The 18,441-nt window shown below is 33.6% G+C and overlaps 2 protein-coding genes across 3 annotated transcripts; both read left to right on the top strand.

Moving 5' to 3' along the window:
- Positions 1 to 4,938: 4,938 nt before the first annotated feature.
- LOC105790736 (hypothetical protein) lies at positions 4,939 to 7,407 on the top strand. The gene is made up of 7 exons (XM_012618483.2): positions 4,939 to 5,180; positions 5,430 to 5,487; positions 5,591 to 5,896; positions 5,974 to 6,022; positions 6,106 to 6,200; positions 6,345 to 6,460; positions 7,121 to 7,407. The coding sequence occupies exons 1-7, from the start codon at positions 5,029 to 5,031 to the stop codon at positions 7,176 to 7,178; spliced, it is 834 nt and encodes a 277-aa protein (XP_012473937.1). The 5' UTR covers positions 4,939 to 5,028; the 3' UTR covers positions 7,179 to 7,407.
- Positions 7,408 to 8,845: 1,438 nt separating this feature from the next.
- LOC105790737 (general transcription and DNA repair factor IIH helicase subunit XPD) lies at positions 8,846 to 14,433 on the top strand. 2 transcript variants are annotated; one of them, XM_012618485.2, is made up of 12 exons: positions 8,846 to 9,543; positions 9,840 to 10,120; positions 10,248 to 10,330; positions 10,428 to 10,831; positions 11,294 to 11,487; positions 11,600 to 11,780; positions 11,983 to 12,107; positions 12,371 to 12,460; positions 12,671 to 12,749; positions 12,861 to 12,937; positions 13,424 to 13,532; positions 14,059 to 14,433. In XM_012618485.2, exons 1-12 carry the CDS (start codon positions 9,010 to 9,012, stop codon positions 14,176 to 14,178), a joined length of 2,277 nt encoding a protein of 758 aa, XP_012473939.1. In that variant the 5' UTR covers positions 8,846 to 9,009; the 3' UTR covers positions 14,179 to 14,433. The 2 variants fall into 2 exon arrangements, 1 of the variants encoding a protein (XP_012473939.1); XR_008198557.1 differs by lacking the exons at positions 13,424 to 13,532; positions 14,059 to 14,433 and having other exon boundaries at positions 12,371 to 12,509; positions 12,861 to 12,927.
- Positions 14,434 to 18,441: the final 4,008 nt, after the last annotated feature.

The raw sequence follows: 18,441 nt of genomic DNA on the forward strand, positions 1-18,441 counted from the left end.
GTATCCCTGGATACTATGCATTGATCGATGTTGAAATCGTTATGTAAGATATGTTCGGTTAATCAAATGGTATAGTTGATTCAAAGCTTAGTCTACCATTCAATTTCAATTAACTTTAACATGTTTTCACTAAGTGAAGGTTCAATCATAAGATACCTTCATTTATGCAAATTGATTTCAAGAATATCAAAATCTAAAATATTTTGAAAATGGGGAGATTGTTGGAACATTTTCAAATATTTATAGTGTTCCAATAACTATAAATGAATGAGTGTAATTAATCAAAAGTTATATTATTTGATTTTTGAAAAGAATTATAACTATTTAAATAACTATTAAATACATTATTATTCGAAAGACACCTATTGAAAGATGTCTCTATGAAGAGACATGAAAATTCCTATAAATAGGAATGGATTTGATTTGGAAATCACACCAATAAATTTTAATAGTCTTTCTTTCCTTAATTTTGTATTATTATTAGATTATTCTATAAAGTATTACTGCAGAAATCCTTTGTAGAAATTGAGTTTTTTGTAATACATTGCTCAGTGCGTAGTGGATTATTCTCGTCAGTGCAAAACGCAAATAGTCGTTGGCTTCATTGTATCTTCGAGGTTAATTTGCTTGGAACTTATTTGCACACCGAAGATAGGTGGGGGCGAATATAACCTTAAAGATAGTGGCTTGATACACTCGTTGGAGCCTTGTCCTATTTATTATTTGTCTGTTCGAGTTCCGTTCGTGTGTTCGAGATTTTTCTCACCGGAGATTTGTACTAACAATATGTATAAATGTGTTTTCTTCTACTTGTTAGGAGTTATATTGGTTCGGTTCAATCAAATTTTTTAGATTTTTGAACCATTCATTATAATTTGGCTTAATTCAGTTTAATTTTCACTTTTCATATATTATTTTTTTTGTTTTGATTTTTAGACTTATTTTGATAAAATGAGCTTTTTTATAATTTTTAAATATTATTTGACAAAATTTCAAAATAATTTTTATAAATATTTCTAAAAAACAATAAATTTTGATAACTTTGTAATTATTTTCATTATTTTAAATGTAAAATATTTATTTTTATATCATAAAATCTTAAAATTAATTATATATTAAATAAAAAATAGAATTCGCTTCAGTTTCGGGTAATTAAAGTTTTTCAACTTGCATTCCATAAACCGTTCAAATATTTTGATTCAGGTTGATTTTCTGTTTTTATCATTTTTTTCTCAACCCGAGTACTTATGTTGTTTTGATGCTCTTGTTTCCTTTTATTTACGCTGTGTTTAGGTTGCAGTGATGATGGTGTTTTGGGAGCTATTTTTTCTAATGTAACTATTTTGCTTGATATGAACTACCTATTGCCCCTCCCCAACCCATAAATAGGAGGATAATACGTTTCAGTGCGCTCGTACTCACGTCCTCCTACATTGATAATAATACCCATGCCAATTGAACTAAGGCTGAATTGACACATGATAAATAGTATAAACTAGGCTAATTCCGCTACACATCCTCAAATTACAACTTAAATTCTAAATTAGTTTGCAAACTTTAAAATTTTTAAATTCTAACAGAGTTATCAAAAAATTTGTATTAATTAAGTCATTCTGTTAGCTTTAGCTGTCAGATTGAGTATTAAATGTTAGCTCAGATTTGAAGTGTTACATATTTAAAATATGTTGATTAAATTTTATTTTATTTTTTGTTATAACCAGAGTATCCATCATTAGCAACAATGGCTAATCCTCTCGTCTCAAGTGCTCTTTGAAGAGATAAACAACTGGCCATGAATTGTACTCCACTCCTATAAGTGATGATTGAACTCCCGACCATATAGTTAAGGGATGGAGTGAGCAACCACCAAAAAAGATTTTGCACTTGTTGTATGGACAACATAAATCTAACGCTTTAAAAAATCATTCTAAATTTTAATAATACTATCTATTTTTTTACATGTCAAACAAGTTGTTTATGCATAGCTATACATGTGCTTAAATTTTAATTTATATATTTAAATATATTTCATGTCAAATTTGAACTAATCTTAAACGTCTAAATTTACATTGGTCCAATGAAAGAATCTTATTAACATGATAATAAATTAATAATAGTTTAAAACTTGTTTAAAACATTTTAAAATTTAAATACTATATTAATCCTTTGTATTTAAAACATGTTTAAATAAGAGTAAATTACACCAACAGTCACTCAGTTTTGGGTAGCTAACAAAACAATCACTCAACTTTTGAAAAATAACAACATAGTCATTAACGTTATAAAAAAGTAACAAATTAGTCACTGATTAACAGTTTTCGTTAGTATCTTAGCGGGACCGCTGATGTGGCAAGTTAAGTGTTGATGTGGTCAGTTAACTTGCTATGTTGGATGTATATAGTGGAAACCTACCCAATTTAAAAAGAAATTAAAAAAACCCCTGAAAAAACCCCTTAACAGAGAATAATAATAATAATAATAATAATAATAATAATAATAATAATAATAATAAAAGAGACTGTAAAAGAAAAAGTCTTCTTTGCTTAATTTGGCAGGTTCTGATTCTTTGCCATTGAAACACATGTCTTTGCTCTTCTTCTTCTTCTTCTTCTTCTTCTTGGCTCTCTTCCTCTGTAACCTTCTGCCATTGTTGGCTGGGTCTTGTGGTTTAGCTAAAAAAGAGCATGATTTCGAAAAAAAAAAGTACACCGAAGGGAAGCTTCAAGCTAAGGAATTTGCATCTTTGCTTAGTCGAATTGATTAATTTTGGCATTTTCATCTTCTTACTAAAATTTAATCAACCAAATCTGTACCAGAGATGAAATGCTTTAGTCAAAAGTTCATCTTCTCAATAAGAAGCAATACGCTTAAGCACGCTACTCAAATAATGCTTCTTTAGTTTTCTTCATCTCAGATTGCTTGACTTGAAACAAAACACAGCCATATCTTCAAGTGAATCAATTCTCCTACAACATATACCATTCACTGCATATTTTGTTCTAAAAATTTTGCTAATAATATCATGCAACCACTCTAAAAATGCTTCATGCAATTGGGAAATTTCAGCAAAATTATTAGAAATGGTCATTAGTTGTTTCACTGCAGACTTTGATGCTTCCTCATCTAACATACAGCCTTATGCAGATTAAGGTTGATTGTACTCACCAGTACTGATTGTGTAATACAAACGAGTCAGTTGCCACTTTTTTCCCATCATCATTGCGGTTCTAATGGTAGAATGCATGTGTCCTATTTTGGATCTCGTCAAATGACCATAACTAGCTTCTCGGAATGCAGAATACTCCGGTTGGGGATCTAAAAATCTGTAGAATAAAAAAACCATTTGCTTAATTTAGCAAGGTATGTAGTTTGTAATAGATTAACTGTAAACAAGTAGCTAAATATCATTGTTGTCTTTGTTGCAACATGCCATCAAACTAACCTTCCAGCTAGACTTTCTTGATTTCCACCATCTTCGACAGTGATGTAAACTGGAGCTGATTTGTCTGGTACAGGGTAACGTTCGCCACTTGATACATTGTACCTTATATTTGAGATTCGATACTGAGAATTCAGAGGAAAGAAGCATGAGCCTTCTTTCCATAAAGTATACCAATGGTTGTACTGAAATAGATACAATGGACAACAAATTATGCATGAAAGAGTTTAGTATAAAGAGTTCAGGTGGCTCAAAAATGACTTGAACCCATTGATGATCCAAGATCTTCAGCTTTCCTGCACAATGCATGAAGGAACATGTATCAGTGGAGATGACATCCACAATCTCACATCACATTAATTGAGTTTCACAGAAAAGATGAATAAATGGGATTCTAGATGCTAATGCTTGAACCAACCCATAAGTCAATTTTGGTTATTAGTCATACAATTACAATATGGAAACATGGTACTGCCAGTTAAAGATAAACATGCTGACATTATATCAAGTGATGACTAGTGAGGTTAACATAGGGTGGGAGTGGCCTTACCTTTCAAGGAGACCTCTCCATCAAGAAACCCAAAAACAGAAAAGGAGACTTTGTTTCGTACGGAGTCAAGAGCTTCAACAGCCTGAACCATGTCCTTGGTCTTGAAGAAAAGGTGCCCCAATGCACTTCTGTAGCCGCCTCCTAGTGACGTGGGATTCGAACAATAAACCACATCTCAATCTAGAAAAACCACAAGACCCTGCCAACAATGGCAAAAGGATACAGAGGAAGAGAGCCAAGAAGAAAAAGAAGAGCAAAGACATAGTGTTTCAATGGTAAAGAATCAGACCCCGCCAAATTAGGCAAAGAAGACTTTGTTTTTTTTAGAGTCCCTTCTTCTTCTTTGTTAAGGGGTTTCTTTAGTTTTTTTTTTCAATTTCTTCTTAAGTTAGGTGGGTTTTCACTGTGGACATCCAACCCAACAAGTTAATTGGCCACATCAGTGTTCCCATTAAGACACTAACGAAAACTGTTAATCAGTAATTGTTTTATCACTTTTTTATAACTGTTTTGTTATTTTTCAAAAGTTGAGTAACTGAAATGAAATCTAGGTGACTGTTTTGTTAGCTATCCAAAATTGAGTGACTGTTGATAGAATTTACCCTTTAAATAATGACTTAATAAAACATTTTACCTAAGCGTTTTGGAAATAGCAATGCATATACCTAGCACATGTGCATAAAGAGTTTGTTAAATAGATTTTAGGTACCAAATAAAAAAAAATAGATATCATATTAAAAAAAACAGTTAAACTTGAATATCGAATCGAACAAAAATTTAAATACTAAATTAATAAAAAATGTTTAAGTGAAGTAACAAATTGGACCATAAACAAAGATTATATGAAGCGTTGAATAATTTTTAATGTTTCCAGAGCACGTGAGCTGGGTCACGTGTTTTCACCTGTTCTATACTTCTATTCCGACCGCGGAGATTCTGTATCCCGCCTCCAATCTTGTATTCAAATTTTTAAAAAAAAAAAAAAAAGGAAAGAAAGAAAATCAGAAAGTTTTCAAAGGATCCAAAGTGGGGGAAGAAAATGGAATCGACGGAAGGAGAAGGAAGCTCAGAGCCGGAGATACAGTTCACGGAGATCGAGACGACGGCCGAGTGCTTGGACGGCTCCCTCATCTTCCATGTCGTCAAGGACACCATCGGTTTCATTCTCTACATGCATCAGCAAATCCCTTCGTATGTTCCTTGCTTTCTTTACTCCTCATAAGAAAAAAATGAATAATTAATTTCTCTGTTTTTTATTATGAATTTTAACGAATGGATCCCTTTCGAATCCATCATCCTTTTGCTTATATTTAATCAGTTTGTAATTTTATATCATAGAAATTCTAAAGTTTTAACTGTTCCTTTTAAATACATTTATTTTAATCAACAATGTTGTATAGGATAATACTAATTACATTGTAAATTATACTTCATATCCAGAATTTTGCAGGATATCACTCTTGAATTCGACTTAATGCATACTGAATACAAAGAATTGGTATGTTAGCTTTGTTGGTTCATTTATTTGCACTTTTAAAAAAAAAACCCTTAAATTTATCATTTTTATAATTTTTTTGCACCCTAAGAATTGTGAGTTTTAGGAGGTGGATCTTGCAAAAACTGAGTTAAAGGCATCTTTGCGACGAAAGCACATTGGCAGAATGAGAGAGGTTAAGCAAGGGATCAGAAAGATGGAAAAGTTTATGAGTACAATTTCAAGTCTTCAAAGTGCGTTGCAATTGTTAATAAGTCAAATCCCTAACATTCATGAGGTTATTTTGGTCCTTGGTACAAGTCCAATTCGGCCTCAGCATGTTTATCAGTTGTGTTTTTCGCATGCAAATCCTGCTCCGTCCGCTGAAGCTAATTTCATCAAAGGCAAAACAGCAGAATGGCTTTCAAGGAAGGTACCTATTGCTGCTGTTTCTACTTCAATTATGAACCGCACTTTTTGCGCCATGTAAATAGTTATTCTGTTGAACAGGCTATTAGGGCATTGATTTCGAAAGATGCAGGTTCCAGTTCCTATCCAGGTAGTTCCTTGAAATATTTCTGTTGTCAATGCAAGTGAATCTGTGCAAGTTAAATTAATGGCTGTCTGTTCATTGTTTTTTAGGCCCTACAAAGTTGTTTCTGATGGTTAAAGCTCCCACCTCACTCAATCTGCCCTTGCATTTTCTTCCAAAACGTGACTTCAGATACAGTAAAAAGGTAAAGCGGGGGCTCAGATCTCCCATGAAATCATAAAATAAACTACAATTTAACAAATTGTTTATGCACTAGTGTTAGCTATATGCATTGCTATTTCCACTTTTAGTTTGTAAGCAGTAAGTTGATGCATCTTTCCTTTCCCAGATTGTGCCTTTCAGGTTACGGTTTAGATGCAGAACCCAAGGTTTGAAAATTGATGAGGATCACAATTCACTGCCTGGCAGATCAACAGGGATAGATTCTTCAAATGATCTAATCTGGTACAGGGCTTCTTTGCATCTAACTTATTTACTTTGTATCATAATTGTTGTCAACTGCTGTAGTTCAGAATTCAGATCTAACTATTTTGGTTCAAATGGAAAATTAAGATCCCCTTCTATGTAATAAACCTTTTTGGAAAAAATTTAAGCAGGGAAAAGGTTTAATATAGGTAAAGTCAAGATGGTTCAATCTTCAAAATTATCTTTTGAACTTCTGGTTTAAACTAAGAGACTGATTTTGTAATAATAGACTGTAGTACACGGCCATGAATGTCATTGTAAGAATGGTTTCAAGCTGACTGTGAAATCCCCATATTGACATTGAGAACATAGTCTTTCTCAACTCTAAAGCTGTATGTTTAGGTTATACTTTTCTAGTTCAAGCATGCAGAAGGTGATTCACACATATGATATTGGCAAACTAAGGTGCCCCACCACTTTGGTAGATGTTAAGTGACTATCAATATTTGTATTGATGTTCTCTTGCACACATTTACAAGAAAACCTAGCAGCTGGTTACCTTGTTGAAGGTTGCTTAACTTGAAAGCGAGTCTTTACATATGGTTCAATATTTAAATCAAATTATCTTAGAGGATTTCACAGAAGTGTATGAATTGAGGTTATCCCAACGTTGCTTATAACCTATTTCATTCTTTACAGGTTTCAGTGTCGGCATGCAATAAAAGGCATAGCATTCAAGACACCAGAAGAAGAATGAGAGGTTCATTGACCCATGATGAAATGCTGTCTTCCTGTCTCATTAAGAGGCTTGTTATACTTTCTATATGCATAGATGTAAGAGTTCGTACTAATTGATTGACAAAGCTGCAAGTTTGATGGCTGTGGTTGTAAATGGCCGATTGCTACACTCAACTTCAGCTTTATAACCTGCAATCTGAACTTCAACTTTGTATGTTATACTGTCTTATTGACTCCTCCGTTTTGTAGCTCCCTAGAATCTGTAAAGTTTAAGCATTACTTGAATACAATTATGCAAAGGCAATTTATTTGACGAATACATAACCAAAATATTTCTTTTGGTTACAAAGGTTAAAGCATAGAAAACCAAGATTTGAAACATTTGTGAAACGAGGATGTTGAGAGACAATGACAATGAAACCTAATCAACATCTACTCTCAAATTTAAAAGGTTTTTAAATGGGTTTGTACACTGTTTGGGGCTGAACTTGGCAATATTTTTCACATTGGGCTTGAACATTTTTTTTTTATCTAAATTAGTTCTTGAACTTGACATTTGTTACTAAATTGAGGTCTGAATTAGGTAACTCTTCACATTGGGGTTTGAATAGTTTTTCTTGTTCAAGTTAGTATTTGAATTTGACAATTGTTTCTATATTGGCGTTTGAAAATTTTTTTTGGTCCAATCTTTTTTAACGAAATATCAAGGATTAACTTGGACAAAAAAAGTTTAGGCCTTGATTTGATATGGAAATAATTATCAAGTTTAGGGACTAACTTGAACAATAAAAAAGTATAGATACCAATGTCAGAATAATTTCTAAATTTAGGGCTTAACTTGAAAAAAAAGGATTCAAGCCCCAATATGGGAACAATTACCAAGTTTAAGTTAGTATATTAACCCTTTTAAATTTAGGGTCTGTTTGATTGAAGGAATTGATTTTCCGGAAAATCATTTCCAACTTTTCCAGCATTTGATTGGCGGAAAATATTTTCTATTTGGAAAAAGAACTCCAAAACAAGGGAAAATGGGTTATATTTTAGGGAAAATGTCTTACCCTTTAAATTTCCGTAAGACATTTTCCGTGCTCTCCTCTCTATCGCCTCCTTCATTCCTTCCTTCATTTTCGGTAGAAAATTGCTTCTGTTTATCGAGTTTCCAGTAACTTGTTTTTTTAATTATTCAATACTTGTTTTTTTAACACAATTACAAATAATTTATTTGATATTAATTTTATTCAATTTATAACGATTAATATTGTAGCTTAATAATTGAGTATTATTATAAATAAATCATTGCAATATATGTAAAAATAATTTAAAATATAAAAATTTATTAATATATATCAATATATCTAAAAACAATTTTTTCGAAAAATATTTCCAGGAAATCTGCCAAGCAGTCGAAAATATTTTACACAGATTCAATCAAACACTAGAAAATATTTTCCAGTAAATTATTTTACAGAAAAGTAAAATATTTTCTCGAAATTATTTTACGAAAAATATTTTACTGGCAATCAAACAGAATAAGTTGGGAAAAGGGCAAAGTCAAATACTTTTTTTTTTGGTGGGGGGGGGTTAATGGCTCGGCAGTTAAAAGGCCAGGGGCCCAGTGCTGAAGTGAAGCATAAGTCTCGGGCTAGCTATTGCTATTGGTCCACTGTAATTTTCTGTTAATTGAGAAGTAAAGCAACTCAACTCAAACCAGAACAGATGAACGACCAATGGAGCCGAAGGTCGAAGTGAATGAACTCTCAGTCTTCGTTCTTTCTGCAACCCTCTGAACCTTAAACTATCTACCTTGTTTGAATCCGAATAAATCCATAAAAAATACTTGAAAGAAAACCATGAAGTTCCAAATCGAAGACGTCACCGTCTACTTCCCTTATGATCACATTTACCCGGAACAGTACTCTTACATGATCGAACTGAAACGAACCTTAGATGCCAAAGGACATTGCCTTCTCGAAATGCCTACCGGAACCGGCAAAACCATCGCGTTACTATCTCTCATCACCAGCTACTCTCTCTCCAAACCTCAAAGCCCCATGAAGCTCATTTACTGTACACGCACTGTCCACGAGATGGAAAAAACACTGGCCGAATTAAAGATTTTGCATAATTACCAGATTAAACATTTAGGACCCCAAGCTAGGATTCTTGCTATTGGGCTTTCCTCCAGGAAGAACTTGTGCGTCAACCCAACGGTTGTAGCCGCGGAGAACCGTGATTCGGTGGATGCTGGGTGTAGGAAGTTGACAGCGAGTTGGGTTCGAGCTTTGGCGGAGGAGAATACCGATGTGACTACGTGTGAGTTTTTTGAGAGTTATGAGAAGGCTGCTTCTGCCGCCGTGTTGCCACCCGGAGTTTATACCCTTCAGGTATTTTAATATAACCAGTGTATAATTTGAGTTTCGGTTTCCAATTGTGAACCGAGTTTTGAAGTTTATTTAGGTAGCGTTTTGGTTGTTTGCGTCCGGAAGTAGAAAGCAAAATGCGCAACAATTTAAAAAGCAAAGAATAAAGTGTTTATGTTACAATATTAGTTTGAAGTTAAAAAGTAAAAGGAACACAAATTTTAACGACAAAAGGAATGATTTTATCTTTATATTGGACTGATTATGTTACAACTGATGTAACATTTTTGTAATCTCTGTTTTTGGCACTGTTCTTTTAGGAGTTGAGGGCCTTTGGGAAGGAGAAAGGGTGGTGTCCGTACTTTTTGGCTAGACATATGGTACAGTTTGCAAATGTGGTTGTTTATAGTTATCAATATTTGCTTGATCCAAAGGTGGCTGGAATCATATCAAAGGAAATGCAGAAAGAGTCCGTTGTGGTCTTTGATGAGGCTCATAATATTGACAATGTGTGTATTGAAGCACTTAGTGTTAGTGTTAGGAGACAGACACTTGAAGGAGCGACAAGGAATCTTAGTAGGATAAGTCAAGAGATTGATAGGTATGTATTCTTTTAGTAGGATTCTTTATGCCTCAAGTAGTTCTCCATAAATATTTTGGCGCAGCTTTTAGATTAGTTCTCGGGGATTATACCGTTGTCAATTTCTGAATTGGATCATGGTAGGAAGGTTCAAGGCCACTGATACAAGCATACTTCGTGCTGAATACAACCGACTTGTGGAGGGTTTGGCGCTGAGAGGAAACCTACCTAGTATGTGGAAAGTTCTTTTTCTCTAAATGTCTTCATCACTTTTTCTTTTGCTTTGATGATAGTCGCACACCATCAATTTTACTATTTTCCCATGCAGTCACAGACAACTGGCTTTCAAATCCTGCCTTACCGGATGATATTCTAAAGGAAGCTGTACCTGGAAATATCCGTCGAGCTGAGCACTTCTTGCATGTTCTACGTAGATTGGTTCAGTATCTAAGTGGTAGACTGGACACTGAAAATGTTGAGAAAGAAAGCCCTGTTGGTTTTGTTGCCTCTATCAGTAGTCATGCTGGAATTGACCAGAAAACATTGAAATTTTGTTATGATCGTTTGCATTCACTCATGTTGACCCTAGAAATAACTGACACAGATGAGTTCTTACACATCCAAACAATATGTGACTTTGCAACTCTTGTAGGCACTTATGGTCGTGGGTTTTCAACTATTATTGAACCCTTTGATGAAAGGATGCCACATATTCCAGATCCTGTCTTGCAGGTTGGTCTTAGTTATTCTTCTTCTTTTCTAAATTAGTGATTTGAGTATGTTGACAAACTTCCATATCCATGGAAATAACATAAGGGTTTTTTCCTACCATTAACATGTCCCTGTGATAATTTCCAAAATCCCCTTTTTATTGAGACCCTGCGTTTGGAAGCTTCATCTCTGTGTTGTTTTGTAGGGGAAGAAAATGAAGAAGATAAATTTTCATTGTTATTAGTTTTTGTGTATAGGATCTTTAATTTCATAACATCTATTTGTCAGATGTGGTCATATAGATGATTCGTTTTCCATGTTGACATCATTGTATGCCTCTGTTTCACACTGCAATCTAATTTAATGGTTTTCCTAGTGCTTGCATTCCAGTGTATTCTACACATTTTTTCACTTAGAATATTATTAATATCTGATATTATTTAGTCATCTAATATTACTAAACTTCATGATTTGGCATTCCAGCTTAGCTGTCATGATGCTTCACTTGCCATAAAGCCTGTTTTTGATCGATTCCAATCAGTTGTTATTACATCTGGCACACTCAGCCCAATTGATCTGTACCCTCGCCTTCTTAACTTTCATCCAGTTGTTAGTCGTAGCTTTACAATGTCCTTGACTAGAGATTGCATATGTCCAATGGTTCTCACACGAGGAAGGTAGGCATATTTTAATCTTTACCTTGAACTTACAAAATTGTAACTTGTAAGATATTGAAGCCTCATAAATATAGTCATTTTGTGTCAATTACCATTTAGCTTGTTCTTGCAGCGATCAACTTCCTGTTAGTACCAAATTTGATATGAGAAGTGATCCTGGTGTCGTGAGGAATTATGGGAAGCTCTTGTTGGAGATGGTCTCCGTTGTCCCTGATGGAATTGTCTGTTTTTTTGTCAGTTATTCATACATGGATGGAATTATTAACACTTGGAATGACACTGGGATTCTGAAGGTGAGGATATTTTCTCTCTTTTATGTGCAAGGAATTTGGGCAATTTTCACTCCCTTCTGGCTTCCACCCTTCTTTATTTTCTTTCATTTTTTTCCCTTGCCTCCTATATATAGGACTGGTTCTTGTGAATAACCTTATATTTGTACTGAAAGTAGATATATATCGTTTTCCAGATGAAATGTTATTAATCCATCTCTTGTAGGAAATAATGCAACATAAGCTTGTCTTCATTGAGACGCAAGATGTTGTAGAAACGACATTGGCACTGGACAATTATCGCAGGGCTTGTGACTGTGGAAGAGGTGCAGTATTTTTTTCTGTTGCCAGGTACCATTGATAATGAAATGTGTAATTTTAATCTTTGTTAGTAGAGTGTGCTATATACGTTGGTAGTTAGACAGGGTCATGGGCTTAGTGTCACTAGATTGTTAAGGCCATTCTAAGTTTGTTTCTGTCTTTGGTTCCATTTAGCCAAAACCGGTTGTCTTCATCATGATTTCTTCATACTAGCAGTGTATCTAGTATAAAGAGAGGGGACGTAACTTTTCACATCTTAATGAAATTACTTGGAATTCTCATGTATGTTGCAGAGGAAAGGTTGCTGAAGGTATAGATTTTGATCGACATTATGGCAGACTAGTAATCATGATTGGTGTTCCTTTCCAGTATACGTTGAGCAAGTGAGTGAAATCGAACCGTTTAATTACCTTTCCAGTATACGTTGAGCAAGTGAGTGAAATCAAATCATTTAATTACCTTTCCAGTTTCCATTTTGCTTATTGCACTTTGTAGGCATAGGCAATCTATAGTTACAATTGTTTTCTATTAATGAAGTAGCTTAAGTTAGACTTTCCATGTTTGCATGTCAATAAACTTCGGTTTTCTTTCAGGATATTGCTGGCAAGGTTGGAGTATTTACGAGACACATTCCAGATAAAGGAAGGAGATTTTCTTACTTTTGACGCCTTGGTATGATTCTAAATCCATCTTCGTCACCAAAAAAAAAAAGACTTGCATTCCTTAACATGTAATCATGAAATGTGACACCTGTTTTCTTGACCATGGGACTTTATTAAGCAGAGGCAAGCTGCTCAATGTGTGGGCCGAGTTATCCGTTCAAAGGCTGATTATGGGATGATGATATTTGCTGATAAGAGGTTTATATATCTCCCTGCTCTTTTTCCTGTATATTGAAATTAGAAGTTGTGTCCTTGGGCTAGAAGAATTGCCTTTTTCAGTTACCTGCGCAAAGTATGTGAACTTATGGCTCTTATTGTTTGTCTTAATTTTATGGCTGGAAATAAACATCCTATGTTTGAAATTTTTGGAAGCTGTTATTCTGTTAATTGCTTGTTAAGGGCTATGAAAATTGGGCCTGAAAGTTTGGTATTTCTTTATTGAATCTATTTCTTTTTGGCATCTTTCATATTTTTAGCTAGTATAGTAAGGAGTCAATAAGGAAGCTTTGCTAGAGTTCTGTAAGATGACATTTTGAGCCTTCTAGACTGTTCATTGTGATTTTTCTGTATCTTACTCATCTTTTATTATCTTTTATTTGTTAATAATTCCATGTCCTGAAAATTTTCCTATTTTCATGCTCAATTGGACTTCTGATTTATTAGTTGATTTTTTAATTAATGCAGGTATAGCCGACATGACAAGCGCTCAAAATTGCCAAGTTGGATACTGTCTCATTTACAAGATGCAAACCTGAATTTGAGCACTGACATGGCTCTGCATATAGCAAGAGAGGTGTGTCCTTCCATTTATCCTTGAAAATTTTGTGAACACTTGGGATAAAAAAGATAAATGCCTTCTAGACCATAACATGATTAGTTGTATATATAAACAAAAGTATAATCAAGGTTTTCTCCAATGGTTAGTTGTATATATAAATCAAGGATATAGTAATGAAATGGAGTTGTTTTGACTTTTGAAGTCATTTGAATTCCCTTAGAAAATTACTTTTATATGAATCATTGAGGTGGTAAGATTATAAGTTGAGACCCTTCTGACTGTTCTTTTTATACTAAAAAGCATATTTTGTCTGTTACGGACTTGTGTGCTTGGATTGAAATCATGTATAGATCATAGACCCTGGAGAAGGTTGATTTTTGTATCAGTTTTTCTTTGTTTATATATGATGATACAAAGTATTAATATTTTCAATATTTAAATATCAGAATTACCATATTAGAAGTTAATGAGCTATGGCTCTCATATCTGATCATTGTGATCGGTTTCCTAAGTTTTGCCTTCTTTTTCCTTGGGAGTGCAGTTCCTAAAAAAAATGGCTCAACCATATGACAAGACTGGTAGCAGTGACAAGAAGACTTTACTCTCACAAGAAGAGTTGGAGAAATTGGGCGACAGAAGCATGCATGAAATGTCGTATTAAGGTTCTTCTCCTTTATCTCGTAATTTTTTCAGATTCTGACATTTTTATCAGCAGGGAAGCTGTTGATGTTTTAGCGGATTAGTGGAGTATAGCCGCAAAACTTTAAAAGTATTTCCAAGAGCCATTGCTATCTAGCTAACCGCTTCCTCTTCATCTCCATTGCTGGAGCTCTTTTTCAATTCAATTCTCTTTTATTGCAAAAAAGGAGAAGGTAATAAAATTTCTAGAACTTTGAAATATGATTTTATTTATCAAGCTTTTTTCCCTTTAAATTTTCCTTGAGTAATGATTACATTGATTAAAAAGAAAATATGGTTTAGCTCGTACTTAATAGTGTGACCAAGGCAATGTAGATAATATGCTCAAATTTCCACCAACTTCTTTGTCTTGATCAATAAAAAAATTAAGTAAAATGGTAAGAAAAAATCATGTAAAATAATAGAAAAGTAGCCATATCTTTGGCTGGGGCACCAGCAGTCTTCTTCGGTCACAACTCACAAAGTGGTAACTGGTAATGAATTAGTTCTTAGTGGAACCTCCACTTAATTGTTGATTTTGTCTTAATTGACTTTTTCTTATCACTTTATTTGCACTTTCTTGTTTTGGGGTTATTGTAGAGATTAGCTTAACTTTTGTTTTGATATGTGAAGTGCTTTAATTATTCGTCTCGAGTCTTCTTCTATCACTAGAAGAAAAATGCTGATGCTTTTTAGTTTTAGTTTTAAAATAACACTGGAAAAAAAGCTTGTATTAAAATTGATATTTGTTCTGAAGCTGTAATGGGCATAAATTATGAGGTTATTTTGTATGATAATCGATTAATTAGTCAAAGTATGCACCATGCATGCTAATTGCTATTGCTTGGTGTTTTTGAAAATGGTGGTGGTTTTTTGGGGGGTTCAGTCCTAATTAATTTGCAAATCGATATAGAAGTGGATTGGTTGCAAAAATTAATTGTTGTTCAATTCAAAAAACAAGAAAGCCTTGACCTCCCTACTCTTTTTCTACTCTAAAATTGGGGGGGGGGGGGGGGAGGGTTACAATATGTTGCTTTTCTATTATTATTTCATAAATTTTCTTAAATGTGAAGCTTTGGAAATTTTTAAGTTTTTGTTGGGGAAGTTGCTGTTTGTTCCATGTCCTATTATAACAAAACTGTTTCTTTGCTTGGGCCATCGTGTTGGGCCTTGTACACGTTTTGGTTAAGTTGAATTTGGTCCACTTGACTGTGACATATTTGACAAAACTAGAAGCATGAGTTGATTTGATTAGCATGGAAATCTTATTATATCTTGACGATTAAAGATCTATTTTTTTAGAGATAAATATCAGATTTATTCAATGTAGTTTTTCAAGGATTTATTTGTTGATTTAAAGAAGGTTAAAGCCTATCAAAGCACGATTGATTGACCACTTAAAGAGACCTATAAATAGGTTGTTTTGTGCCGCACATCAAGAACAGTTTTGGGGTGTCTTTGTTGATTGTTTTGTTGTATTTTCTTTTGGTTATTTTGTCACTCTTTTAGGTATTCTATGGAGAGTTTATTGATTGTATTGTGAGGTATTTGGGGGAGTGATTTGTGACAATTAGGGTCGGTATTGGTCTCGCAGTTACTTCTTTATGTAAGGGTAGATTGGGCTTAAGCTAATAGGTGATCCAGATGAGTGTTGAATAAAATCATTCCTTGGGTAAGGTTTCGCAGATGTAAAACTGTTGTGTCTAAATTGCATTAACAAAAAATGGTTGTGTCGATCTTTTTCTGCTCTTATTTTTACGTCGCCTATTTTTGTTTTAATTATCATTACAACAAACGTTAAACCAAGTTGATTTATCATATAGTCACATTAATTATTTTTTCAATTGGTATTAGAGCGGACTTTGAGAGTTGTTCCAAAGAGATCCTAGGTTACGGTTTGCAATAATGAAGTCCAAGAAAAAAGGTCGTTCTATCCCTTGCCCATCTTCGATGATTAATGTATCAAATTCAAACACTGACATTAATGAATGTGTGTTTAGTCATATGTTGAAAAACATGAAAATGCTGTGTTCAATTAACAGTCCTTGAGGGAAGAAGTTATCATTTTCAAAAGAGAAAAAGAAAGGCTCACAATTGGGGTTAAAGAGAAAGGTAATGTGATTATTGATCTTACAAAGGTTAATGAGATGCTTGTTGGGACTATTAAGAGAAAAGATGAGATGATTGCTAAAACTAATGTAACTTTGGAAGCAACTAAGAAAGAGCTAAATGATGTCAAGTCTATTCTTAAAAAAATATGGAAGGCTAAGTGAAGATATCTTAATTGCTGGGAGATCTGAACCTAATTATAATGTACTTGGTAAGAAACCTACATCTACAAATTTTGTTAAATCTAATGAGATTATTGCTACTTTTTCCTACGAGAAAGGTAAAAAGAAGAATGGAAAATATGTTTGTTACTATTTTGGAAAGATCGGGCATCTTGGATTTCATTTTTACAAGTTGATGAATGATCAAATAAGGAGAAGTACAAGGAACACTTAATCTAATGTTGCAACAATTAATGGAAGAACACCTAGACAATAACATATATCTAACAAAGATAAAGGAAGATTTGTACGTCATTATTGTAAGAAAGGAAGGCAGATTAGACCCCACTGTTTTAAGAAGGTGCAAGATTGGAAGAAGTTTAGCTGGGTTGCTAAACATGTTTGACCAACAAATAAAACAACGAGAATGCAACATAAGTACTTTTGGGTAAGGAAGGATTGAGCACATTTAAGTAATGAAGATCAACATTTGATTGATGCTCGTTTAACTCTTGATAACCATGTTAAAGATATATCGATGATTGGAGAAACGACGTTTAGGTTTTGTGGAAAAGATTATTGTTGTTCCACGAGCTAGAACTCCTCTTGTTGATAAGGTAACATTCGATCTCATCCCCACTAAACAACATGTAAGGGGTGAATAGAGTAAGGGGGAGTTATGATGTTGATTTGGTGATTTTGTTTACTTTGATTTCACTTATGGTTGCACTTTTGACATCTTTTCTAAAAATGGGAGAAAATGGTAACAACAAATAAAATGTTTTGTTTTTGGTTATGATTGCTACATTTTGCTTTGTCAAAAGGAGAGATGATTTTGCATTATATATGTATAACCTTGGTGCATGATATTGATTGTATGATGAACAAGCATATTGACAGGGGGAGTGTGTAAATCAAGTATGGTGGTACCTCTTAGGGGAGACATTCTAATTCCCTTGCTATGTAACTTGCTTGGATTGTGAGCTAACTATTTGTTGCAGGGTTTTTCAAAAATGCCAAGGGAAAGGTTGTTGGGAAGGTTGTTGTTGCTTGTTCCATATCCTATTATAACAAAACTGTTTCTCTACTTAGGTTTGTGTTGGTTCTTGTACAAGTTTCAGTTAAGTTGAATTTGGTCCACTTGAATGTGAAATATTTGACAAAACTAGAAACATGGGTCGACTTGTATAATAAGTCTCCCAATCAACTTCCTTAAGGTGGTTTGATTAGCATGGAAGTTTTATGATCCAATAGCTGCTTCAGCGGCTGCAATAGCTATAACAAAAATTGAGAAAATATTTCCTTTTAATTGCCGACTATCAAAAAAATTAAAAAATGTTACAAAATTTATATTAACCGCATTCAGTATAAGTTCAAGACATATAAGGGCCCTAACTATATTTCGATTCATAAATACCGATAGAAAATAAATAGGCACTCAAAACAAGTATATGTTTGAGCATCATTGACCAACTCCTTATTAATTTCGATTCATTATTAATATGAACAATAATTCAACAGATTTGATTGACTAGAGTATAACAAAAGTGTCTTGATGATTAAAAAGCTACTTTTTATGGATAAATATCATATTAATTCAAGGGAGTTTTTCAAGGATTTATCTGCTGATTTAAAAAAGTTTAAAGCCTATCAAAATATTGTTGATTGACCACTTGAAAAGGCTTATAAATAGATTATTTTATGACGCACATCAATAGTAGCTTTGGAATGTCTTTGTCAACAACTTTGTTGTGTTTTTTTGTGTGTGGTTATTTTGTGACACTATTATTTGGCGAGTTTATTGATTGTATTGTGAGGTATTTGGGTGAGTGATTTATGAAAATTAGGGTTGGTATTGAACTACAATTACTTATTTGTATAATAGTAGATAGGGCTTAAGCCAATAAATGGTCTGGATGATTATTCATTAAAATCATTCATTTAGCGAAACTCTATAAACATAGGACCGTTGTGTC

This window comes from Gossypium raimondii, chromosome 8 (assembly GCF_025698545.1).
Source record: "Gossypium raimondii isolate GPD5lz chromosome 8, ASM2569854v1, whole genome shotgun sequence".
Lineage (NCBI taxonomy): Eukaryota > Viridiplantae > Streptophyta > Magnoliopsida > Malvales > Malvaceae > Gossypium > Gossypium raimondii.

Excerpts from the sequence above, each read along its gene's own strand:
- LOC105790736 (XM_012618483.2), top strand. The coding sequence starts at position 5,029 with ATGGAATCGACGGAAGGAGAAGGAAGCTCAGAGCCGGAGATACAGTTC. Across the intron at positions 5,897-5,973 it reads CAGAATGGCTTTCAAGGAAG|GCTATTAGGGCATTGATTTC; the intron begins GTACCTATTGCT and ends TCTGTTGAACAG. Across the intron at positions 6,023-6,105 it reads AGGTTCCAGTTCCTATCCAG|GCCCTACAAAGTTGTTTCTG; the intron begins GTAGTTCCTTGA and ends ATTGTTTTTTAG.
- LOC105790737 (XM_012618485.2), top strand. The coding sequence starts at position 9,010 with ATGAAGTTCCAAATCGAAGACGTCACCGTCTACTTCCCTTATGATCAC. Across the intron at positions 9,544-9,839 it reads CCGGAGTTTATACCCTTCAG|GAGTTGAGGGCCTTTGGGAA; the intron begins GTATTTTAATAT and ends CTGTTCTTTTAG. Across the intron at positions 13,533-14,058 it reads CTCTGCATATAGCAAGAGAG|TTCCTAAAAAAAATGGCTCA; the intron begins GTGTGTCCTTCC and ends TTGGGAGTGCAG.